Source organism: Bidens hawaiensis, unplaced genomic scaffold (genome assembly GCF_021521415.1).
Source record: "Bidens hawaiensis isolate Kalapana, Puna unplaced genomic scaffold, B.hawaiensis_p1.1 tig00017050_1, whole genome shotgun sequence".
Classification (NCBI taxonomy): domain Eukaryota; kingdom Viridiplantae; phylum Streptophyta; class Magnoliopsida; order Asterales; family Asteraceae; genus Bidens; species Bidens hawaiensis.
The window spans coordinates 143,104-168,447 of NW_027492581.1; the positions used below are offsets into that span (position 1 = coordinate 143,104).

Genomic DNA, 25,344 nt, shown 5'->3' on the forward strand with positions numbered 1-25,344 from the left:
TTTTTTTGTGATGAAATGTTGAAGAGGTTATACAAGCAAGTTAATAAGAGTATGTGTGATGGTTTAACTAACAAATAATTATTTTTTAATTTATTAAAAAAGTTATTATATAATGTTTTAAATATAAAATTATGAATGAGTGAATGTGATTGGTTGGAAAAAAATTGATGTAAATATGATTGGTGGGGAAAAAATGTTGCCTTGCGCCACCTTTGCCATCGTGCCCTTCATTTGGTTAACTCCCAAAGGGGCTCTTTACATCTTGGCGCCCTTCAGAAGTGGGTTGGCGGGCTTTGAAGGAAACAATAAGCAAGTTGAAAAAGTCGTTAGACGGACCCGAAGTGGCCGACTAGAGAGTTGGATGAACTCGGGGTACTCGAGTACTCAGTACTAGGAAATGGTAAATACAAAGCAAATTAATTTGTGGAGATTATATATATGTCGATATGATGAGTTTACTAATACTTATTACAAAATAAGTGAATATAAATATAAATAAGAGAAGTGTATTTTCAAATACTAAATTATTCGAAAATTGCTGCTCATTAATTAAAAAAAATGATGTTTTTATTTAATGTTACAAAAATACGAATTATGCTTTATTTTTTTAAGTCAAAATCGGCTCAAGTTGACTAACTAGATGTGATTCTGGTTAAGGTTGACCAACTTTGATCGATTCTTAGTAAGTAGGCGGAATTAAAGAAACTCGTCTCGGCACCATACCTTGTAGCGAGTACTCGGCCTTGTGAACCTATTTTTACAATATTGACAATAAGAGTGAGGTGGCTTGGAGCGTTACTACACTACACCCAATCTAGGGGGCATGGAGTCATGGCGAATCACCAACCAAATGAGAGTATGCTGATTATATTCACGCGTGAAGGCTTGAAGGGGGGCAAATGGAGATCCATGGAGGTTTCACCAATGTTCACCATCCTCCATGCTCCATCTCCAATAGGTTTTACCAAACCGAATCCACAGCTTAGCTATTGAAATCGACAGGGCGGAGATGTACCCGAGCCACCTGATCACCAAACTGAATATTTTTATTGCCACATGTCTTGCACCAACTATCTCAAATCTCTCATGACTCTCGATATGCTTATAGCGAAGTCGAACAAGTTTTTGATCCACATTCCCGATATGCAGACCAATCTTTCTAATATGCTTATGACGTAAACCAAATTTCCAGTAAATAGTTACACGAATTCTCTCTTTTAAAAAACAAAGAGTATTTTGGTCATTTCACATAAATTTAACAGACATTAGCGCTAATACAAAAATTTCTTAAAAATCAAAACTACAAACTCGTTACTTTTATACCTTAAGGGTGGTTATATTCAAACACCAACCCCTTGGTGTGTAAATAAGTCTATACAAGTCCGATAGTGCTTATACGAGTCGTATAACTCTAAGTTATTGACATACGTACGGAGATGACAGTGTGGCAGCTTTTTGTAGTTTATACGAGTAGTATAAACCCTATACGCGCCGTATAGATTTTCTGGCTAGTTTAGCCCGCTTACCTCACCTGACCTATACGAGCTATATAGGGTCTATACGACTCATATAGACAGCATGTCAGTCTGTACTTTGACCCGAGATTTATAATTATTTTCTTGTCTATACGAGCCGTATAGATGGTAAAAGACCCGTACAAATCCAACCCCAACAACTTCAACAAAAGTTCCAATATTATTTTATATTTTAATTTATAATAATAATAATAATAATAATATTTAGTTTCTGTTGCCAAGGGCAAACTCATACATAACACATGTAACCTCCTAACAAACCTCTCAATTTCAATTTTCTTTCTGCAATTCATTATCAATTGTTGAACACGCAAGCAATCCTAATTCACCTTCACTTTTGCGTATATTATTATTATGGATCCAGAGATGATTCGACTCGCACAAGAGCAGATGAGCCGCATGTCACCTGCAGACTTATCCAGGATCCAACAACAGGTTCATTCTTTCTATAATAATTTTATTATACTTCAATCCAGATAACATTTATTAAAAAGGCAATTAGGTCATGTGCCTTTTAATTTGGCTTCTTGCAGCATGTACATTATTGGTGATATTATATTATTTATTATGTGTAATTGTGATACTTATAGGCGTAAATTAGTTATTACTATACCTTTGGCTTGTGACTTTGTGTTACTCACTTAAGCTTTTATGGGAGAAGGGAACCAAGTTTCTTCTTCGTGTTTGTTTGTTAAGAAAATGAACTTGTTCATGAAAACACTGTTTTATTTGATTTGACTAATCGAGAACGGTCAGTTCGGCCTGTAAACAAACCGAACTGAACAAGCTTCGTCCGCTAAGCTCTACGCGGACAAACGAGCGAGTCATGAACAACTGGCCGAACGAAATTTAGTAACACTTCAATCTCAAAAACAGTTAGTTAAAATTTTTTTTTTTTGAATATAAAATGTTTATGATTACATCGAAACAGAAGGCAAGCGGGCAACAAGCTGTGCCACTACCCCTTTTTGAATTGCAAAACCCAATCTTTTAAAAACTACATTTGCGGATATTGGAGTCATAACATTACTATGCATGACCCGTTGGACACGGGTAAGTAACTCCACAGCTTCAGGCGCGAGGAAACCTAAAGTGTCAAAAGCAAAAGGAATAAAAACGTGTTGGTTGTCAAGACACGCCTTCTCATGTTTGGTCACCTTACCTGAAGCAGCTTTCAAAGCAGTTTGACCGGCTATGAAACCACTAATCCCTAAGCCCACCAGAGGGGAAACCCCTGTCAAATCCACATAAGCATGTTTTCCTCCTATCCATCCAAACACCAAAATGTCAGCCGGCCGAAGAGATGATCTTCCCTCCGACGGGTCAGTCAGGAAATTCACAAATTCACAGGCGCTTCTTTCTTAACAGAAATTCTGGCCCGCCTGAGTATGTTAAAGAGCACATCCCTAACCAGATCGTGTCGGTACTTGAACCCTGGGAGCTCTTTACAATGCACTGCGTGCTCCCCATATGAGCCTAAACACGCCTTACGACAAACAGGACATATCTCATCAACCGGGAATAGAGGAATCATGAAGCGATACTTAAGGATAGTACGATACCCCACTGGAGACATATGCTGGCCTAACCCATCTATAGGGATACTCAAAAATGGCTTTTTTTCTACTTGTCATGTTAAAGTGTGACTCCATATCATGAACAATTTTACTAAAAAGAGCACTCGCCAATGCATGTTGGGCTTTAGAGGGGGGCGGTCTCTTTGTTAGTGAAACTGCTAAAATCGATGCTGGAATCATATCACGAAGACAAGCCAAGGCACAAGAATAATCAGAATCCATCCCACATATACCACTGTCTCGCAAAATGTGATCCTGAAGCACCCATGATTGAGCCCTCGAGGCCACAAACGCATAGGTGGAAGCCTCTACTGCCGAATACAACCCCAAACCCCCATTCTTAATGGGTAAGGAAGCAAGTCGCCATTGGAGATCTCCAAAGAAAGGACCTCCACAAACTACAATGTCCTCGATCGCCTCACGCAATCCCTTGTCAAAAAACAACGCTGCCTTTAATTAAGCCATTTTGTTCTATCATTTCATGAATATTGTTAAACAGAGTTAACCCTAAATTAGGTCATGTGTGTATTCTAATATTGGCTTGTTGCATGTACATTGGTGATATTATATTAATACGTATAATTGTGATACCGTATTAGTATACCTAGGGCTGTAAACGAAGTAATGAAGCGAACCGGACAAGGACTTGCTTGTGTTCATTCGTTAAGCTTTTATCAGACAAGCGAACGGTTCTTGTTCGTGTATTAAGGAAATGAGCTTGTCCTTGAAAAGTTGACAACCGAGCGTGGCCTTGTTCATGTTTGCCTATTGAGCTGAGTTAGTTTAATTAAGCCAATTTGTTCGGTTATTTCATGAATATTAGTAAACTGAGAACCCAAATTTAGGAAACGTGTGTTTTAATTTGGCTTATTGCATGTACGTTGGTGATATATTATAATATGCAATTGTGATGCTTATAGGGTTAAATTAGGTATTAGTATACCTAGGGCTGTAAACGAACAGAACGAAGCGAAATGAACAAGGACTTGTTTGTGTTTGTCTGTTAAGCTTTTATCGGGCAAGCGAACGGTTCATGAACAGCTAGCTGAACGAAATTTCCTGTTCGTGTTTGTTTGTTAAGGAAATGAACAACAATTCATGAACACAAGCAATGTTTTATTTGATTTGGCTAACCGAGAATGGTCAGTGTCACAGGTTCGGTCCGGCCTGGAAACAAAACAAGGCCTTGTCCATGTTCGTCAGTTAAGCTTTTATCGCGAGCTATTCATGACAGCTGGCCGAACGAAATTTCTTGTTCGTGCTCGTTCATTAAGGAAATGAACTTGTTTGTAACGATTCACAAGCACAAACAAACGGACACAAACGACGGTCAGTGTCAAAGGTTCGGTTTGACTACAAAGTTTGTTGGTCATATTCATATGTTAATATACATATAAATCATAATACTCATATATAATTTTGTTTTATAGTTAATAATTTTGCTTATACCTGTATGATAAGATTAGAAAAGTCATTAATAAGTATTAAAAACCTTTTATGAACAAACAAACATTAACTGACGCAAACATAAGTTAAGGAACACATTATCGAACGTTCACGAACACAACTGACAGAGCATGGCCTTTGTTCATGTTCGTTCATTTAGTTAATCAAACGAATTCCTATACCATGTTCTATTATTTATTAAACAAACTCCCACCTAACAGTTCACGAACAGTTCGTCTGGCGGTTCACTTACAGCCCTACAGGCTACAGCTGCATGTATGCATATTTTTTATTTAATTTATCTGGTGGTGTGTGAAACTGCAGTTGATGTCTAATCCTGAGTTGATGAAAATGGCGTCTGAGAGCATGAAAAATATGAAACCTGAGGACTTGAGGCGTGCTGCAGAACAATTGAAGTCTGCTCAGCCAGATCAAATGGCTGAGATGGGTGCCAAGATGGCAAATTCAACACCCGAGGAGTTTGCTGCTATGAGTAGCAGGGCAGATGCACAAACAAACTATCAATTAAATGCAGCCCAAATGCTGAAACAAAAGGTAACTGACTGTTTATATTCTTAACGGTCTTATATACAAACCATAAGTTATTTTATTCCAAGCTAACTAGCATGAGCACAAGCTTTATTTCCGTTTTGGTAGGGGAACGAGCTTCACAGTCAGGGGATGTACAATGAGGCATTGGAGAAATACTTGAGGGTTTGCATTCCGAACCTTTTTTCATAATGTTTTTGATGTGCATATGTAATTTCATCTGTAAGCTTTCAACAATAATGGTTTCATCTGTTTATTTATTTCTGTTAACCAGGCAAAAAACAATGTAAAAGATGTACCTGCATCTAAAGGGGGAATTCTTCTTTTGGCCTGCTCTCTTAATTTAATGGCATGTTACTTAAAGACGAGCCAATTTGACGAGTGCATAAAAGAAGGTATTGAGGTATGTGCAAAAGTTATTTGTTTCAAGATTTATGTTATTCATTTTATTTTATCATCGTGTCATAATCTGTTCATTGACGTATAGTTCTGTTAGGGATTTGATACTTGTTTTTTTTTTCATCAAACCATTGGGAGATCAATGATATAATCATAAAGAATCCTATTTTCGGTTTTTTTAGGTATTGGCAACTGATACTAAAAATGTTAAAGCTCTCTATAGGAGAGGCCAAGCATATAAAAGTTTAGGGCAACTTGAAGTGAGTAATATTTAAATCATCTTTATATCATTATGTAACTTAACTTGCTATTATATCTATCAATCTGATTGAATTCTCGAAATTGTTAGAACGCAGTGTCAGACTTGAAAAAAGCACTTGAATTTTCTCCTGATGATGAAACTATTGCTGATGTTTTAAGGTACATGCTGTGATGTTCGTTGGAGCATTCTTTTTTATCTTATTTTTCTATCATTGTACAATGTTTTTCTCAGTTTCATACTTTTTTCGTTGTACAGGGATGCTGAGGAAAAGTTAAATGCACACAGTAGCGAGGATATACAGAGGGGTACTTTGTGTTTTGCTGAATAATATATACATTATATTGACTGAATAATATTAAGTTGTCTCTCTTCTAAGACTTTGTATGCATGTGATCAGGCTTAAAAATAGAGGAAATTACTGATGAGGTCCCAATTCCCTTATCTACAATGCATGAACCTTCATCTTTAGAATCTTCTTCCCAAAATACAAAAGAAATTTGTAGACAAACTCAAACTGATAGTCAAAGCGAGTATCTTCCAACCAATACCGAGTATCTCCAGTCTCTTAAATATGACAAAGAATCTATCAGGTCTGCATACATTATAACCTTTTTTAAATTCCATTGTGCCAAGATTTTATCTTTTATTCATTTGGCATATGCACTAATGCACGTATTGATGTTCGTTTTGTAGATCGTTTCAGAACTTCATGTCTCAAGCTGATCCAGAAACTCTGGTATCAGATGGTGGTGGAAAAGCTGAAGGGATATCTCCTGATTTGGTGAGAACTGCTTCAAATGTTATTACCAATATGCCCCCTGAAGAATTTCAAAAATGCTTGAAATGGCTGCTTCCTTTCAGGGGAACAACCCGTTAAACAGCTCAAGTCGTGGGCCAGGCGTGCCACACGTCTCACCTGACATGCTTAGAACCGCAACTGATATGATGAATAAGATGCCACCAGAAGACCTCCAAACAATGTTCAAAATGTCATCTTCAAAAGATGGCGGCTTACAATCTAATGGATCCAGATTGAATGTGAGCTCCGAAGTTCAAGAAAGATGTGAAAATACAACATTTGATGATGATATCGGCGATAGTAGTTCAGGTTTTGATATGCAGGAACAGATTAGAAGCCAACTGAACAATCCAGCTATGCGCGAGGTACAGTAATTAATTACCACGATATTATCTTGTATTTAATTGTATAGCTATAATAAACTAACTTATTTATAAATTCATATGTGGTTTAACATTTGTAGATGATGTCATCAATGATGAAAAACATGAGTCCAGACATGATGACAAACATGAGTGAACAATTTGGATATAAACTATCACGGGAGGATGCGGAAAGAGCTCATCAAGCAATGTCATCTTTATCACCTGAGAGCCTCGATAAAATGGTATATTTCATGTTCGTTTCAAACCATAATACGTTGAGAACCGAAGGACTGCATAATGCACTTGTACATAATGCATAAAAAATAATCAAAGTAACGGGAGAGACAGTGTGAAGCTTATGTAACCGTCTTATGTATCACAATCAAAGCAATATGCACGAGTGAATTATGCAACTCTTTCAGTTCTCAGCACATTATTGAATATGATATTGTTTCATATGTTGACAACTGCAAGAACCGCTTTAACATTTGTACTTATGCCACAATTTTCTGCTTGAAATTGGGCTCACATTAAACGTGCCCCTATATATGCGCGCGTGTGTGTGTCTGTTTTTTTTTTTAACTTTAAATGCTCGTGTTTCAACAGATGAAATGGGCAAATAGAATACAAAGAGTCACCGAAGGCGCAAAAAATACAAAAAACTGGCTACTTCGAAGGAAAGGGTTAGTTATGGCAATAACTATGCTCTTGCTTGCGGTTTTCGTCCATTGGCTGGGCTATCTTGGTCATTAACTGGTATATTAGTTTAACCAACTCAAGACTCTCAGCAAACCGTATATCTTTCAGTTAAAAGAGCAGTACTAAATACGACATTTACGTTTTGTTGGTTAATGTTGTAAGAGTAAAGATATATCTTAACATCTTTGACAAAGCCTTTGTTTCTGTTGGTCTCTGTTTGTGTGGTATATTGCTATGTTAAGGTACATTAGTTATGCTATATCAGCTATTTTGGTACATTTGCATGGTTAAAGCCAAAGCCACCTATTCATATACAAAATGAACACTTGAGCGTGATTACTCGACTTGACAACCTGTTTAACTCAACATGTCAACCTGCTAACCTGTTAACAATCTGTTTAACCCATTTTTTTTTTTTGCAACTCGCCAACTGATTAATGCGTTTACAGCTTGATTATTAACCATCAACCCGTTTGACACAACTTGATTTTTAAGTGTGTGTGGGGTTAGAGCGGATGTCTTTGACATGAATATAAATATGGCTCTTGTTCTGTTTAAACAATTCGACACGCCAACCGGGAATGATTTACCCCCCTAGATGTTTACGTCTACTAAAGGGCCTTTGGCCCAATGTTATCCAGGTGATGTAAGGTGTCTCGTTTCCAAGAGATTGTGTTGAGCTATTTTTAGCTAGGCCCAAATTCACAGTTAACCGACTTGCTATAAGTAACATTCTAAACCGATTAATCAAAACTGCCATAACCGTTTGGTTATGGTTATCCATTAACCAACATCTCAGTTATGGTTATGGGTTTGGACCAAAACCGACCCATGCGCACACCTAATTATGTTTAGGTCTTATCATGTTTGTCTTTACAAAACAATATTTTATATGCTTTAAAGATAATAGAAATTGCTGGAAATATTAAAAAAAAAAGGAAATGTAATCCAGTTTTAAAAACATAACCTTTTGCAGAAAACAATATAAAACCACTTAAAATAGAAAAAATAATCATAAAAACAATATCTTTTATAGATACAATTATGCAAAGAAAAAATTATAAACCCCAAGTTACACTTGTAGGCTTGTAGCCATGAGAAAATAACAATTTGTGATTCCACATGTGGTCACATGCAATGCTTGGCCACAACACTGGCATTTATGTGTGTGACAAAATCTTATAAAACAAAATCCAAATAGTACAATGCCTCTCATATTATTATTGTCTGTAACCAATGAATGCATGTGATTCCTTCTAAGTTTTCATTCTCTCATTCATGTCCATTCAACCACTTCAAAACCACTTATTCCAAAGTAACTCTCAAACCTTAATTTTCATTTCTGGTTTCAGTTTCTTAATTATTTATATTTTTTTAATTTTTATAAAAGATTCATGGCAGGATTGAATAAAGATTAAAGACTACAAACATGGGTATATCTGGAAAGTGGATTAAAACACTCCTTGGTATCAAGAAAACCGAAAAGCCGGATGATAATGGAAATGTTAGTATAAAATGTATATGCTAGTGTGTAAAAGTTGGTCTAGGCGGCCGGGTACGGTGCCAACGCGAGTTTCTTCAACTCGGCCAACATTATTCATAATCTGTATAACTCACGGATTTTTTTTTGTTTTCCACCGATTTTCGTTGTTTTTCACGTATTTTTCCTTTTTTTTCGTGTAGATACCTTGGAAGACGAGAAATATAGATTACTATGTTTATAATATTAAAGAATTAATATCCCTTTTTGAAATAGTTTAGTATTTTGAATATGTATTCTTTTGATTTATAATGATATTTTGTGATATATATAATTTCCTAAAATTAATTCTTTTATAGTTTACCATGTCCGAGCACTCCCCGCCTAGGCCGAGTAGTTGCAACTCCTCAGTCGACCGACCTGGCAACACTTCTGCAACCATATACAGTATATATATTTATCATGTGTAAAAACCGTTTCAGATAACATTTAACTTTGGAAAGCGTCAGCACCGGAGAAAGAATTCTGTAGAGATCAGTAATAATATTATTCATGCTGAACTGGTTGAAGATGTGCATAACAATGCAGATTCACATATTACCTATGTACCCTCCACTTCACTCATATTACAAGATTCATCAGAAACCATATCACAAACTAGAGAAGAATGGGCAGCTATACGAATCCAAACAGCTTTTAGAGGAATTTTGGTAATGAATTTTTTTTTATTGGTACATTAATATTTCATTACACAGTTTAATAATTAAATTTATAAAATACAGGCTAGGCGGGCCCTGCGAGCTCTAAAAGGGTTGGTGAGACTGCAAGCACTTGTGAGGGGGCATGCTGTGAGAAAACAAGCTGCGATAACTCTTCGGTGTATGCAAGCGTTAGTTAGAGTTCAGGCTCGTGTTAAGGCTAGGCGTGTTAGCCTTTCGCTAGATCAACCGGCCCAGTCGCAGCTGCAAAATGAGGCCCGTGTTCGGGAAGTTGAGGTAAAAATATTCCACAGTTTGTTTTCTCTAGAGATCACTAAAGTCATCTTTAATGGGTCAAACATGTGGACAAAAAGTGTTTTTAGTCAACTCAACGCGAATGTAAAATGTGATCGCTTTTACCTCAACCCGTTTTGGCCCATTACCCACTTTTTTATTTATTTGTTTATTATTTTATGGTATATTGGTTTTAAATAATCCATAAACATGAGGCTTGAGGAGTGGCGAACAACCTTAGAGACAAAAGGTTTAAAGATTAGCCGATCTAAGACGGAGTACCTCCACTGTGATTTTGGTGGGATAAACGACAATGAAGACGTACAGATCACAATTGAAGGGCAGGTGGTCCCGCAGGTAACGAAGTTCAAGTATTTAGGATCATTTGTACAGAGCGATGGGGAATTAGACAGTGATGTGACCCACCGAGTTCAGGTAGGATGGTGTAGATGGAAAGCAGCCACAGGTATATTATGCGACAAGAGTTTCCCGACTAAACTAAAGGGAAAATTCTATAGGGTGGCAGTTAGACCTGCAATGCTATATGGAACAGATTGTTGGGCCATCAAGAAGGCACAAGTGCGGAAGATGGAGGTAGCAGAAATGAGAATGCTACGTTGGATGTGTGGGCACACAAGGCTAGACCGAATAAGAAACGTTGTGTTTCGCGAGAGATTAGGGGTGGCGAACATAGCAGACAAGATAAGAGAGGGGAGATTGAGATGGTTTGGACATGTAAAGAGAAGACAGACGACGAATCCTGTTAGATCCGTAGAAAACATTACTATAGAGGGGAGGAGGGGTAGAGGACGACCGAAATTGACTTGGGATGAGAGGATTAGGCATGATTTGATAGACCTAAACCTCTCCGAGGACATGGTTGAGGATAGGAATTCGTGGAGAAGTAGAATTAAAGTTAAGGATTTTTAGAGAGAATTGAATACCTTAGGGCTTAGACTTAACTTATTTAGGTCACATACCATAATGGTATTTCCCTTGCATATATTATTATTATTATTATAATTATTATTAGCTTTTATATAGCTGTTAAACTGTGATCTTATTATTAATATTATTATAATTAGTAGTAGTTTTTATATAACTGTTAAACTTTGATTTCCTTTATTTTGCTTCATACACATGTACTTAGAGCCGAGGGTCTCTCTGGAAGCCACCTCTTTATTCCTTTGGATAGAGGTACGGTGTGCCTACATCCCACCCTCCCCAGACCCTACTTATAGCTTTGCTGTCGGTGGGATTTTACTGGGCATGATTGATTGATTGATTGATTGGTTTTAAATAATCCAAACTATAATTTTTTGGTCGCTGTCGGTCACAACTAACAAAATAGCTAGTAACAGTCCCACCTTTTAACATGTTGCTTCCAATGGTCCGCGACTAACGAAAGCGTAACTCCGTTAGTCTCCAATTATCAGAAAACATTTTTCGCCGAAAACTCAGCCTTTTTGTCTCAAACCTCTTTAAAACCTTAGATCGGACCTTTAGGAACCTTTATTTTTTAGTAAAAACCTCAACTATTGAGGTCGCTAGAACCCTAGGTAGGGGGCACCAAAAAAACATTTTCCGCCAGAAAACTCAACTTTTTCGGCCCAAACCTCTTTGTAACTTTAGACCGGACCATAGAAACATTTTTTAGTAAAAGTCCCAATTATTGAGGTCACCTGAACCCTAGAACTACCATCGGTGGTGGTGTTTAGATAGTGGTGGTCAGCGGTGGTGTTCAGGTTTAGTTTTCTGGCGCTCAGAAACTAACAGAGTTACGCTTCCGTTAGTCGTGGACCATTGGAAGCAAACATGTTAAAAGGTGGGACTATTATCACTTACCAGCCATTTCGTTAGGTGGGACCGACAGCAACCAAAAGGTGATAGTTGGAATTAATTAAAACCAATATATACCTTATTTTATTGACAGGAAGGATGGTGTGATAGTGTTGGTTCGGTTGAAGAAATCCAAGCGAAGTTAATAAAAAGACAGGAAGCGGCTGCGAAGCGTGAGAGAGCCATGGCATATGCTCTTGCTCATCAGGTAACATTAAATATTATGAAATCTTAAATGCATGATACTTATAATACACACGAGTTTCTTTTATTCGTTTGTTTGTCGCAGTGGCAGGCAAGATCAAGACAACAGACGGTTAAATCTGCATTTGAACCCGATAAAAGTAGCTGGGGTTGGAACTGGCTGGAAAGATGGATGGCTGTTCGTCCGTGGGAAAACCGCTCTCTTGACATTAATACAAGAGATGATATCAAGATTCATGAAAACGAGTCGGCTAAACAAGACAAAGTACCTGTCGACTCGGTCAATGAGCCGAGCTTGAGACATGGTGTTGATTCTTTCCATAGAAGGTCAACTAGTGTATTAGAACTACCTGACATGATGTGTGTCAATCCAAAGTCAAATGTATTCGTTGACTCGGTCAATGAGCCGAGCTTGAGACATGGTGTCGGGTCCAGATTCGACAGTAATCACGGAAATAAGCGATGGGCTTTGCCTGATAGTGGTTAGTCCATACCTCTTTAGCAATTTTATTCAAGATTCAGATTAATATTGTTTTTCTAATTATAACAAAAAAAAAAGTGTTTTGTGAGTCAACTCGCAAACGTATGACCTGTCATTATGCATATTTGAACAGGCAAAACAAGGCAAGGTCTCGGGGGTCAAATGACCCGTCAACCTGGTAAATCAGTTGCGAGAAGACTGAGCGTTTGACGAGCCTATGCTTGTATATAATATTATCATAAAGATGGAAAAGATCATTGGATTCATTTAGGAATCTTGTAATTATTGTTTCTTGGTATATTTGTAAGCAGCAATAAATAATCAATTGGTGTTATAGATTGAGTGAGTTACAAGGTGTCTTGAAGAACTTTGAAAAGGTTAAATATGTACTCTTTTATGTTTATGTTGTATGTATACATGCATGTGTTTTGTGTGTGATTATGGAGACTCATGCATGTAGGCCTATACTTACAATTCTATGTTAAAAATTAAACACACACACATCTTCCAACAGAAAATTTCCAAAATTTGTTTTGTTTTATATTAAAACTTATTTTTTTTAACTTTTATGTCGTTGATGTTGATTGATGGTTTCTAATAAATTAATAAATGTATCAAACAAATGTTTGAATGTTGATCCATTGAATCCACACTTATATTACAAATAGATGCGTACAATTTATGTAAAAATGTGGCAAATGTATATTGACCATTTCAATAAACTTGATATTTAGTTACTATATTACACTACAACAAAAATACATGTGTGTGTTACCTGATTCAACAATTATATTTACCAAATTAATTATTTTTTGATAAATTATGTTTAGAATCTCCTTAAACAAACAAGCATTTACGACGATTATGAACGCACCGAAGATTTACTCAAAAAAATGCATTGCCTACAGCAGAAAGATATGCAAACAACACAAAGAAAGAGTGATGAACAACAAAAGACTCATCATATAAGGTAAGTTTACAATTCCCAAAAGGCGAAAAGGCCTGTGTTCTTGCATGTATCATAACCCTTCATCACTTGAGCATTGTCGAATCGTTCATCCTCACATTGTGTCTGCAGTTGGCTCGTTGTACTCTTTTAGCATTTGTATGTACACTTATGTTGAAAGAAAATCTAGCTTGCGCTGATTTCGGACCACCTGTTGATTGAAGCAATGTCAAATAGGTTAAAAAAATGCAGGCTGCACGGGTTGGGCAACGAGTCAAAACCGGTTCTAGTGAAAGCAACTAATTTTCAGAAAATATTATCAATATTTAATACATTATATATGATTACCCCTTATTAGCAATCCATTTTTAAATTTAAAATCATAGATATTTAGGAGATTGTATGCATAACAAATACGATTTGGGCAATCTCAACAACGAATCCAATAATAAGATACGTGTACAAAAGCACCTCGGTTCTCACCTAAAAGGAAAAATAGGTAAAATTATATCAACGAGAGGGCGAGCGAGGGAAAGGCATTAAATCATTTTTGTAGCATCATAAAACTAAAATTAGGAAACATAGAGATTTGTAATCATAGTGCAAATCTAGGTTAACAAGCAAAACCAACAAGCCTCGACACACCTACCGTCCAACAAAGATATACACAAAAATGCGCAATACACGAATAATCACATTTACGAAATCATATTCATACTACTGATATATCAGACAGTAGAGCAAACACAACATGTGCAACATGATCAACTCCATTAATATCCATCAATCGAGTCATATTAAACCTACTTGTTGCCCGGTTGATGTCCGATGCAAACACTACTTTTAATGAAATATATATTAAACAAAAAATAAAAAATATATAAAAAGATCATGACCAAAAAAACAATTAAACCCTCTTAACATAGGCTACTTAAGCAATTAACAAATCAATCAAAATCAACATTTATTCACATAAAAATCATGTAAATATGCAACTTGAAAGAAAATAAATTTACCAGAAATCACAAGAACTCAGTCCCGGAAAATGACACTATCAGCCATATCCATCAATGGTTTCAAGCAATCGGGCGAAAACTTTCGGGCAAACATATAAGGCTGAGCAAAACTAGACTTCCTAAGATTATAAATCAACTCAGGCGACAACTCAGACAGGTAATAAGTATGCGGGTGTCCATTAACACTATCGGTCCAATTAACCCGAGTCAACGTATACCCCGCCCACCCTTTCGGATCCTCACCTGCCAAAAACGTCGAAAAATAATGCTCTTCCAGATAACAAGACTGCGGTCTCAAACACGGCAACCTAAACTTCTTCCACAACCTCCTTTCCTTAACCACCATCAATGCGTGCCGCCTCGTTAGCGTAAAAAACTGCGAACCGACCCGAAAAGATTCAAACTTTACTTCCGGAACCATCACATTATCCCCTCTAGCAGTATACCTATCCCACAAATTATCATCTTTATCAATTATCTCAATAAAACTCTTATACTCCAACAACCTCAATTCCGCAAGCTGATGCGAATCGACTTCAAACAACTTATCATACACAAACTGAAACGAGTGAAGCGGTATGCAATGCTGTGACACCAAAGCGAAAAACTGGTTTTCCGGGTCATCAAGAATGGCGGTGGCGATGAGTCGTCGGGCCGCGGCGATCAACAACGCGGTCCCACGACGGGTTTGCTTCGCGGGTATGAACCGGGTTTTCAAGAAAATCCCACCTGGGGGGTTTATGTAGGGTTTAACAGTTGGGTCAGCATGAACATACACATTATAAAGATTCCGAATCCGGGTCTGGGTTTTGTTCCGGGTTTGATTTCGGATCTGGGTTTTCCTCCGGGTTCGGATCCGGGTCGAATTTCGGGTCGGATCCGGGTAATTAGGGCTAAAGAATCTTTGCCATAAAGGGGCAAAATGGAGGTGGGTGTTGGTGAGGAATAAAAAGGCAATCGTGGGTTTGGAATTGGTGGAGCCGAGTCTTGATTTGGGTAAACGGGTCGGGTCGGAGGCACGGCGGAAGAGGGTGAGGTCATCGAGTTCGTCCGGGAGTGAGACTGGTGGTGGTGGGAGGAGGTGGGAAGTGAAGAAGAATATTATGGGCAGTGAGAGTATGAGGAGAGTTAGGGTTGGAAGCCATGGAGATGGTGATGGTGAATTCATGGTGATTGTGTTTGGGTGTTCATTGAGTAATTTGAGGGGTCTTGGAATTTGGATATGAAGATGGTGATAGTGATTGTAATATGTGATGGTGATGGTGACGGTGATGTAAGAGTGTTCTTAATTAGGATGGGTGAGGGCCCCTGTGACGGTTCGGAACCGCAATCGAAAATGATTGAAAAATAGAATTGGAACCGAAACTTATATTATAGTATAAATTGGTTTGGTTTCCGAACTGGTAAAGTCGATTCTCGTTAATCGATTATGTGTCAGAAAGGATTCGGTCGTTTATTTATCAGATGGGTTGTGCAAACTTTGCAAATTGCAAAACAAGTTTATATAATTGTATGTCTTCTTTCACGGTAAAATTAGTTTACGTTACAACATGAACATGCCTTATATTTTTTTTATTAAAACCTAATTGTTGAAGTTAAATAAATCATCAGTGGCGATAAATTAAAGGAATGTCATATCATTTTATATTATATTACCTTGAAAGTTCAAATCAAAATTGATCTTAGCTGCTATGTATTGAACGCAAAGAAAGAAGGTTTGAATTAAAGAATGATTGAATGGATGTTGGCTAATAAGCTACCCTATAAAAATGGGTACTTGTAAATTTATAGAAAAAGTTTTTAGTAAATAGGTTCTTCGATTCCACGTCTAGAACCATCAGTTTTACCCGGAACCGAGCCGAGAACAGTTTAATGCAAATATTGAGAACCGAGAAGCGTAAGTAATACAGGTTAGCGGTTTTGAGGCACCGGTTCGCATCTGATTCCTAGGTTCTTGTGGTTTCAACCCGTTTTTTGCTCGCCCCTAAATTTTAGAGTGATAAATCTATTTTCACATGTAATTGAAGGGGCAAGGAGTCGGACAGAGCACGGTTCGGTTATTAGGCGAAACCGAAACTTAAGAAGTTAACCCTCATCAGGGAGGACTGGCCACCCTGCCTTCATCGGGCTCGACAAAAATCCATCCCGAACGGGGTAGCCATCCTACTCATCTCCCACAGTTAATTTATTTTCTACAAAAGATATATAAAATGGATGAAAGATGGATTGGGATGTAAGATAGACAGTTTCACATTTAAAAGATGGGCTTGATGGAAATCTAATGTGACGATGAAATGAAGGAAAGAGAAAATGAAAGATGCTTTGGGTGGGATGCCGGATGGGCACTTCCATCACCCTTAATGTTAACCTACATTAAAGTTTAACATTCATTAGAGGTTTGTGAAGTCGGTTCGGTTATGGGGGCTTAACGATAGCCATAACTGAGGGTGGAAGATTGCTTAACCTTAACTATAACCAAATAGTCTGTTAATCGTCAATCATTGGTCACTTTAGGTTAAGTTCGATTAATTGTCCATTGTTTCTTTTGTGTTTTTTCTTTCTTTTAGTTGAGGTTGGTTCGCTTATGGTGTAAAATATATAAATTGATTATTAAGTTTGGAAAAGTGGTGTAAAAGATGAAATGGAGATATAAAATTTGAAAAAAAAACATACACATATAAGGTTTGGTTTGATTCTAATAAAAGTCGTTCAACGGAGACACGTCAGCCGTAATCATAGTGAAATGGCGGTTAATTATAACCATAAACGTCGGTTTTGTTTGGTTATGGTTAATTTATGTTAAATTTTTTCGATTAATGGTTTTGTTATGGTTCGGTTTTTGCTCACTCCTAATCTCCATCAATTAAAGACATCAATCATGTGTGTTTTTGTAAGTATACAATATGGTTTTCGTTTTTGTGATTTGTCGCAGACTGTTATGTTAGTTTAGTAGTTTGAAATTTATGATTTAGTCCTACGTTTTTTATTTTCGTTACAATCAACGCCAGACTATTTAACTTCATCTGCTTATTCTCTTAGCTTTGTGTGAAATAACCATAATCAGAATATATAATAGTTGATATTATTTGAAAACTCATTATATGTTTGTTCAATATATTAACTTGATTGTACTAGTTTGGGGTGATATATTTCCGCTGAATGCACATACTGATTTAGCATATTCGGTATCTAGATTTTATGTTCCAAAACGTGTTGTTTCGTACATGCAAACCGGCCACATCAGACCGTCCCAGCCCATCACGTGAGAGGTAAATCAGTCTCACTTAGTGGCAAGGCGATTGGCGCTTAGGGTTGGTTTCGAACCCACGACCTCTAGGTTATTGTTCAAAGTCTTACGTCCCCTTAACCAATTGAGCTACATGGCGGGGACCGGTATCTAGATTTTAAGATTTTGGTATTCGGTACTAACGGGTAAAGATACGAGCATTTCGTATCCATTTAGAGTATGTAGAGGTTTTATTAGGAATAGGGATGGCAAAATAGCCCGAACCCGACGGGTATACCCTAAGCCCGACGGGGTATTGGGCCGGGTATGGGATTAGTTTTGAAAATTTTTCGCAGGTACAGGCCGGATATAGGATTTGGTAATACCCGGCCCGATTACCTGAAAAGACATACCCGTTTACCCGAACTATATACTGATGTGCTTGAAGTAGTTTAATAATTATTAACTAATTTAACTAAAAATAAACACTAAGTAATACTCTAGACTCTCTAAAACTCGACTAAACTACTAAACGGCAAGTGAACCAATCGACTATAGTAAAGCTAAGTAAGTCCGGATATCGAACCCACGAGATTCTCTAAATTACATTTATTAGCTAATTAGACTCGACTACAAAACACGACTTATTAATTATATTTGTTTGGGGGGGTTTATTTAAAATACTAATTTAATACTATAATTAAAAACTAATTAAGAAAACAGGTAATTTAAACGAAAACAAAGTCTGTTGTGAAAATAAGATGATGATAATAAAACTACCTAGGCTAGAATCCCCTAAATTTCAGTAATGAATTAACCCGGGAAAATATTTAGTTATGGACTGGGATCGTAAAATAGACACTTAAAAGAAAACCCGAACAGGATCTCTGACCCTTCTCAAGAGACGCTTATGGATTTCTAACAAGTTTTAACGCACACCAGTATTAAAAATCAAGTTCCCTTACGGTCACCTAATTAATTATGACTTAGCTCCTTTATAACGAAATCCTACCTTACAGCGCGGAAATCAAAGGCAATTTACTATATTTAATTGATTTGATAAACAATAATAAATAATCAACCCTAGACGGACTCCTTACGAAGAACTAAATCTAGCAAGATTAAATAGTAAAGACTTATCAATAACCTAGCACTTTACAGATTTTAGGTTAGCAGCACACTTAGGTTTATTTGACAATATTATTCCTATGACCTTATCATGACAACAATCATAAAATAATCAAAAACACGAAGTAATTGACCTAATAGCAATCATGTCACATGACAAACAATAATCAAGGAAAACTATGGAATAAAACTCATCAAACAATCCTAAGCATTCATACGCATCAATCAAATATAAATAAATCTTTTACTAAACCATAAAAACCATAACGATAAACAATCCCAAGGTCAAATCAAACATCAAAGTAGGTTCATCTTAAGCCTAGATAGTTCATGCAATTTAGCCTAGCATCTTAAATTTAAGCAAAACAAACAAATAAGAATTCATGGCGTAAAATAAACGAAAACGAAAGAAACAAAAGATAAAACCCGTGTTCTTCGCCTTCAACCAATATGCGCAACACCAGCTGATTCTTCGACTCCAAAGTTGCCAAAATCTGCTCTCGGACGCCTCGGAACTCACCAAAGTTGTCTGGAACTTCAGGGTATGTTCAAGGGTGAGTTTAGGGATATTTTTATAGGAAACAGGCTGCCAAAAATACGTAAGTCGGCCAAAAAGCTGGAAAGTTCTGGAATGAGAGTCGCCGCGCCGCACGGCAGGCCTGACCTCCCCGGTTGTGCGACGCTCCGGTGCTAGGGGCTGGCCGGCCTAGCCGGTCCGGTTCTCTTCCGGGTCCGGTCCTTTTCTCTTCCTGGTCCTTCGGTTCTCCGGTTCGGCTTGTTTTTGCTCTTTTTTTCGCCCTCTTTTAACCGAAATTAAAACCCGAAACCTAAAACATAACACCATGTTAGTAGTATACAAATCTTACTTAAAACCAAACAAAACTAATAAAATAATCAATAAAATGTACACGGGATTAATATATATTAAACGTTATATCATATACCCGAAATAAAATCCCGAAAATTTTTTATTATTAATTTCATTATTTCGGAACCTTTTGGGTTTAAAATATATATTAAAAAGCATTATTTATGTTTTATATGTTATAAAGTTTATGTATAAAGTTATACAAAAGTTATAATACTATTATTTATTTATTATAACGTTTATATAGATGTAATGTGTCATATTTTATTTTGTAACAGTTCGTATATAAATAAAAATATATACGATAACTATAACGGTAAAAAAAATCTACTTAAAAATCCTAGCAAAACATTTTTTAACAATCTAATGGGTATACCTAATACCCGCGGGCATACCCGATACCCGACAGATAATGGGCCGGGTATGGGACTAAATTTTATAACTGGGTACGGATACGGGATTAGCAATATCCGGCCTGAACCCGACCTGTTTCCATCTCTAATTGGGAGCTTCTATAATCTAACTATCTAACTATGCTATATTACTATTAAAGTAAGACCATTTTTCCACATGTCATTCAATTAGACTCTCTACATAGGCTGCCAAGCATACAAGTTTCCATTTTTACAATTCCCCCCTTAATGAAGGATAAAATGAAAAATATATTATTGGTGGGAACCGAAAATATGTTGTTGGTGGGAACCGAACTCACTACCTTGCTTTTAAAATATTTGTGACTTACCAACTCAACTAGGATGAATTGATGCCAGTCTTCTTTTTTTCTTACTTGGTATAAATTAACAACCTTACATTTTGATTTCTTTTAAAATATAGTATACAAATAATTCTTACTAATCTATGTATTATAGGAAATTATTTATATTTTATGAATCCATAAGATATGTTATTATGTATATTATTGAATTTAACTTTTTTGTTTGTTTTTTAATCACCCGAGTATCACACAGGCTCTATCCTAGTTATGTCTATAAATTAGGTCAAACCGATTATTAATCATATAGTCCAACTAATACATAGACCAATTTAGTCCATTTGGTAACCCTGCCAATTCAATTTATTTGTTATCCCGTACCAGCACTAAGATCATTAGAGATTTGAAAAAAAAAATCGGACCAATGCAGGTTCCATTCTAAAATACATGTGCATCTATTGTACCAATAAATTCGGTACGGTAGGTAATCAGTTTAGTTGATTTTCGATACGGGTACTTTCGGTACCTACTTCATCCCTAGCAGTGGTTTTATAGTTTCTCTGGTGTTTGAGGTAATCTATAACATGTAATTAAGGGAGCTAGCATATGTCACAAGACTAAAAGTAACTTATCATTGTTGAGTTTTCTCTTAACTACTCCCTTGACACAATATATGTTGATGTAAGACTACTCCCTTATGTAACATATTGACATAAAATTGCTCCCTTATGTAATTATATACACCTAAAAGAACCATGCTCAAAGTTGTTTAACAAAAAAATAAAAGTTTTGTTGAGTGAAATATTAAGCATTAGGTAAACTAAACTGAAGTAGTTGTGGAACCAATGCTCCAATTGGCAATTACTCATAAGCAAGAAACCTTCATACATGTTGTGATTTCTATTGAATGACCTTTTTTTGACTTTACCACTATGGCACTATTAACTTTACTTTATCAACAGGAGATATCTTCAAAACACATAATATAATATAATAAAAGTATGATATGCTATGTGGTACCTAAAAAGTACACTTAAAAATTAATTAACAAGAAAATTCAAGAAGACCAAGAAACATGCTTATAGTTTATAGGGTATACTTGAGCTGATAAATTAGCAAAGTGAAGAAGCACAACTTAGAACTATTGAACTGGATACTCCGAATCTATATTCCCCCCTAGTGTGAGTGTACTAATTGCCTGATGAGATTAGATTCCAGCTAATTCCCTGCAAATAAACACTATGAGTCTCGTCACGGGAAGGACAAGATGGAGGGTCTTCTCGTAACCACCCTCCGGCGTGATAATAAGTACTACACTGTGGATGATAAAGTACGAGACACAAGTAATTGCTCTGATCGTGTGAGAGTGAATGAATACCTTATGAAGATGATTCAGGTATTTATAGTCGGGGATGGGGGAACATGATTGGTGGAGTTGTCACTATCAAGATATTTCATATCTACCTGAATAGACACGTGCCAAGCGTTTATAAGATATGACAGTCTGGCTCCGTTTAGGACGGTTATCAGGTGTCTAGCTGTCATTCTTCCGTTGGCTGGTGTCACTATCAGGGAATGTTGAGAAAATCTTCTAGAATCGATTTATTACAACTGCTCTTCCATGTCACGTGGGAACTTTACTCGTGTGGAGTTCCATGTACGTCCCCCGGATTCTCTTCCGCGGGTATTTGTTAGTAATCCGCGGGTGGATTTGGGGACCCGCATGGTAATTTATTGATTCGCGGGTAACTTTACTACCCTACATCTATAAGTCCCCCATTCCACTGTTTCTTCCGTGTCATGATGTCGCGGGTGGAATTATGGACTCGCTACTTTTTTCTTTGGCGTGGGGTGAATCTTAAACTGCGAATTTTCGGAGTGTTCCTTGGACTAGGATTACTGTTCAGTAGTTTGGGATGTGACGGCTCCAGTTTGAGCCTTGTCAGGCGTAATTTTTGAGATGTCTGCATGTATATTTAGGCGGCTGATTCAAAATCGTTTTGTTTTTTGTCAGTTCCCGCCTAACGTGTCATTTACTGATTGGATGATGACCCGATGGTGAGCTGTTCCCCTTCACATCGCATTAATTGCGATGGGTATATAAAGGGGGTGAATGTTACTCTTATCTCTTCACTTGCACAAAATTTCCTAACTGTTCATTTTCCTGCTCTGTAGTTTCTTTTCTATTTATCATCATAACTTGGTGTGAGACTTATAGTTCTGCTTTAATGACTGGTGGGAAACGAGAGGGTCCTCCAGCCACTGTCGAGAGTATTTTGATTAACTGGAAAGAGAATGATTTCTAGGACATCGTTAACCTATGTGGGTTAGCGCCAGAGTGGGGGCCGGAACTCCATGTTGCTGGTTCCACTGCTAGGGGTGTTCATCGGATCGGATAACGAGTTATTTGGTTTATTCGATTCGAATTGTTCGGATTTGAAAATTTTAGAAACTCATCCGAAATCCGATCCGATCCGAATTGGGAACTTTCATATCCGATCCGAATTAGTTCGGATCGGATTCGGATAATCCGAACTATCCGAAATTATCCGAAATAACCTGTTTAACACATACAAACAAAATACTAACTAAATAAGCATACAAACTAAAATATCACAAAGAAAATAGAGGACCAAAGTCTAAATCCATCACAATTCAGAAAATAAAAACAGTACATGAACATAGGTGAAACTTCATACAAAAGCAAAATAAAATCCACCATAAATAAGAAAATTAAAACAGTGCGCAACAAATGCCAAACTTCAAAAAAAAGCCTTTTTGTTCCAAAAAGCACACTGCACATCAACATTCTCCATTATCCTTCATAGATCTGCATAAATTTAACATGATAAATTCAAATATTTTACAAAAAACTAGCAAGTGAACTCATAAGTCGACCTTAAAATTATACGAGTACCATTTGCATACTTCACCAAACAGGCCACCAACTCTTTTATTTAATCGATAGAAGTCTCATGTCTACAAGACACGAGAAAATATAATGAAAAATTAAGAGTTACCTTTTAAATATAATAAAATATGAATGATAAAAATATGACTCATAACTAATAATAAACAATTAGGAGTAAATAACCTTCTTCAAATTTATCAAGATCATCAATGTCTTCTTCCATGTTGCGAGTAACACCACTTGAGCGAATCCAATCTTGAGTACAAATTAAAGCTTCAGCAATTTGAGGAGTTAAAGAACTCCTGAATGAGTCAAGCACTCTGCCTCCCGTGCTAAATGCATATTCAGAAGCCACTGTTGAAATAGGAATGGCTAAAATATCACGAGCAAGCAATGACAAAACAGGAAATGTCAGACTTCTCTTCTTCCACCAACCCAAAACAGTGAAATCTTCACTTTCAAACCACACACTATCTCCTTCAATCTCATCTTTCAAATACCTATCCAATTCAGTCTTAGAATCTTCAGACACACCTGATTCTATTCTTAGTCTTTTGACCTCAGCCATGTTTCTCTCTCTTAGTGCTCTAAATGTATCCTCTACATTGCCAAAAAAATTAAAACCTTTACCACTTGAAGTACCCTCATTCACGGGCTTAGATGATGCGGATGAAGCCTTGGTTGGATGATTATTCAAGTGAATCCGTTTATATTCGTTGAATAAGTTATACAATGCTTCTTCACACAATTGATAAACTTGATCCCCTAGCTCATTCCCATACATACCTCGAAGATTGATGTTAAGATACCCCAACTTTGTCCTCGGATCAAAAAGAGAAGCAATAAACACCATCAGGTTGAATTTCCTGACATCACCCCAATACTTATTAAATTTCAATGTCATTGACTCAGCCATCCTTTTCAACTCCTCATCTTCTGTTGTATGAAAATTTTTCAAAACTGTATTTATATAACTAATGGAGTCCAAATATGTGTTTGAGGTAATGTACTTTGTACCTAAAAGATATTAGCACAAAATCATCAAATGAAATAATAGATCAAATGAATATATATTTATATACACTAAAAAGTTAAATAAGATCATAATTAATACCTGAAACTCTAATAGTGAGCTTATAAAAATGACCAAGAAAACTTCTCAACCTTGTTGCATTACCCCAATCGTTTAAATCTGGCACCCCATGCCCCTCCTCAAGATCACGAAAAAACACCAAGTCCTCCTATATAAAACATTCAAATACTCTTTTATACTCACTTGCGACAGTCAACATCAAATAAGTAGAGTTCCAACGAGTAGGAACATCCAAAGTTAAAGACTTTTCACAGTCAACTCCTTCCAACACAGAAAATTCCTTAAATCTTTTCAATCTCGCCGGTGATTGTCTAACCCACCGAACAGCAGCCCTAATACGATCAACAGAGACTCCTACCTCCTTTAGTCCATCTTGCACAACTAAATTCATTATATGTGCAATACACCTCACATGTGTCCATTTTTCTTTAATAAGACACTTATCATTCCATTTCATCATTTTCCAACTAAATACTCAACCGCAACATCATTGCTAGAAGCATTGTCAACTGTAACAGTCATAACATTTTGCAACTCCCAATCAATCAAACAGTTTTCAACCGATCGTCCAATATCCTTTCCTCGATGGCTGGAAATAGGACAGAAGTTGATCAGTTTCTTTTGCAAATTCCAGTTTTCATCAACATAATGTGCGGTGAGGCACATATAGTTGATTCTTTGCAAAGATGTCCATGTATCAATCGTCAAACAAATTCTATTAGCTGACCTTTTCATTTGAGCTTTAAGCTTAGCCTTTACTTCAAGAAATACCCTTCGAATTGTGCTTCGAGATGGAACAACAAGTGCTGACTGACAT

The 25,344-nt window shown here is 36.8% G+C and overlaps 3 protein-coding genes, 1 long non-coding RNA gene and 1 pseudogene across 5 annotated transcripts; 3 read left to right on the forward strand and 2 right to left on the reverse strand.

The window, feature by feature from the left end:
* The first annotated feature begins 1,889 nt into the window (after positions 1-1,889).
* LOC143552902 (outer envelope protein 61-like) lies at positions 1,890-7,958 on the forward strand (annotated as a pseudogene). Its single transcript, XR_013138727.1, has 11 exons — positions 1,890-1,970; positions 4,883-5,113; positions 5,216-5,272; positions 5,382-5,510; positions 5,689-5,766; positions 5,856-5,926; positions 6,024-6,073; positions 6,166-6,358; positions 6,462-6,932; positions 7,031-7,174; positions 7,539-7,958. The product of XR_013138727.1 is annotated as an outer envelope protein 61-like (transcript).
* A 1,080-nt stretch (positions 7,959-9,038) lies between these two features.
* On the forward strand, positions 9,039-10,219 carry LOC143552913 (protein IQ-DOMAIN 5-like). Its single transcript, XM_077043020.1, has 4 exons — positions 9,039-9,135; positions 9,594-9,821; positions 9,894-10,106; positions 10,193-10,219. Exons 1-4 carry the CDS (start codon positions 9,061-9,063, stop codon positions 10,217-10,219), a joined length of 543 nt encoding a protein of 180 aa, XP_076899135.1. The 5' UTR covers positions 9,039-9,060.
* Positions 10,220-12,469: 2,250 nt separating this feature from the next.
* Positions 12,470-12,959, forward strand: LOC143552903 (uncharacterized). The gene is made up of 2 exons (XR_013138728.1): positions 12,470-12,628; positions 12,761-12,959. It is a non-coding gene; the product is annotated as an uncharacterized LOC143552903 (long non-coding RNA).
* Positions 12,960-13,505: 546 nt separating this feature from the next.
* Positions 13,506-15,757, reverse strand: LOC143552904 (glycosyltransferase BC10-like). Its single transcript, XM_077043012.1, has 3 exons — positions 15,469-15,757; positions 14,590-15,378; positions 13,506-13,784 (listed from the first exon to the last, which is right to left on the reverse strand). The coding sequence occupies exons 1-2, from the start codon at positions 15,755-15,757 to the stop codon at positions 14,606-14,608; spliced, it is 1,062 nt and encodes a 353-aa protein (XP_076899127.1). The 3' UTR covers positions 13,506-13,784; positions 14,590-14,605.
* Positions 15,758-24,013: 8,256 nt separating this feature from the next.
* LOC143552914 (zinc finger BED domain-containing protein RICESLEEPER 2-like) lies at positions 24,014-24,918 on the reverse strand. Its single transcript, XM_077043021.1, has 3 exons — positions 24,711-24,918; positions 24,087-24,451; positions 24,014-24,034 (listed from the first exon to the last, which is right to left on the reverse strand). The coding sequence occupies exons 1-3, from the start codon at positions 24,916-24,918 to the stop codon at positions 24,014-24,016; spliced, it is 594 nt and encodes a 197-aa protein (XP_076899136.1).
* Positions 24,919-25,344: the final 426 nt, after the last annotated feature.

Coding starts and splice junctions, on each gene's coding strand:
- LOC143552913 (XM_077043020.1), top strand. CDS start 9,061: ATGGGTATATCTGGAAAGTGGATTAAAACACTCCTTGGTATCAAGAAA. Junction 9,822..9,893: donor CAGCTTTTAGAGGAATTTTG/GTAATGAATTTT, acceptor TATAAAATACAG/GCTAGGCGGGCCCTGCGAGC. Junction 10,107..10,192: donor CCCGTGTTCGGGAAGTTGAG/GTAAAAATATTC, acceptor AAGTGTTTTTAG/TCAACTCAACGCGAATGTAA.
- LOC143552904 (XM_077043012.1), bottom strand. CDS start 15,757: ATGAATTCACCATCACCATCTCCATGGCTTCCAACCCTAACTCTCCTC. Junction 15,379..15,468: donor CTTTAGCCCTAATTACCCGG/ATCCGACCCGAA, acceptor CCCGGATTCGGA/ATCTTTATAATGTGTATGTT.
- LOC143552914 (XM_077043021.1), bottom strand. CDS start 24,918: ATGAATTTAGTTGTGCAAGATGGACTAAAGGAGGTAGGAGTCTCTGTT. Junction 24,452..24,710: donor TTTGATGTTGACTGTCGCAA/GTGAGTATAAAA, acceptor AATATCTTTTAG/GTACAAAGTACATTACCTCA. Junction 24,035..24,086: donor CATCCGCATCATCTAAGCCC/GTGAATGAGGGT, acceptor TTGGCAATGTAG/AGGATACATTTAGAGCACTA.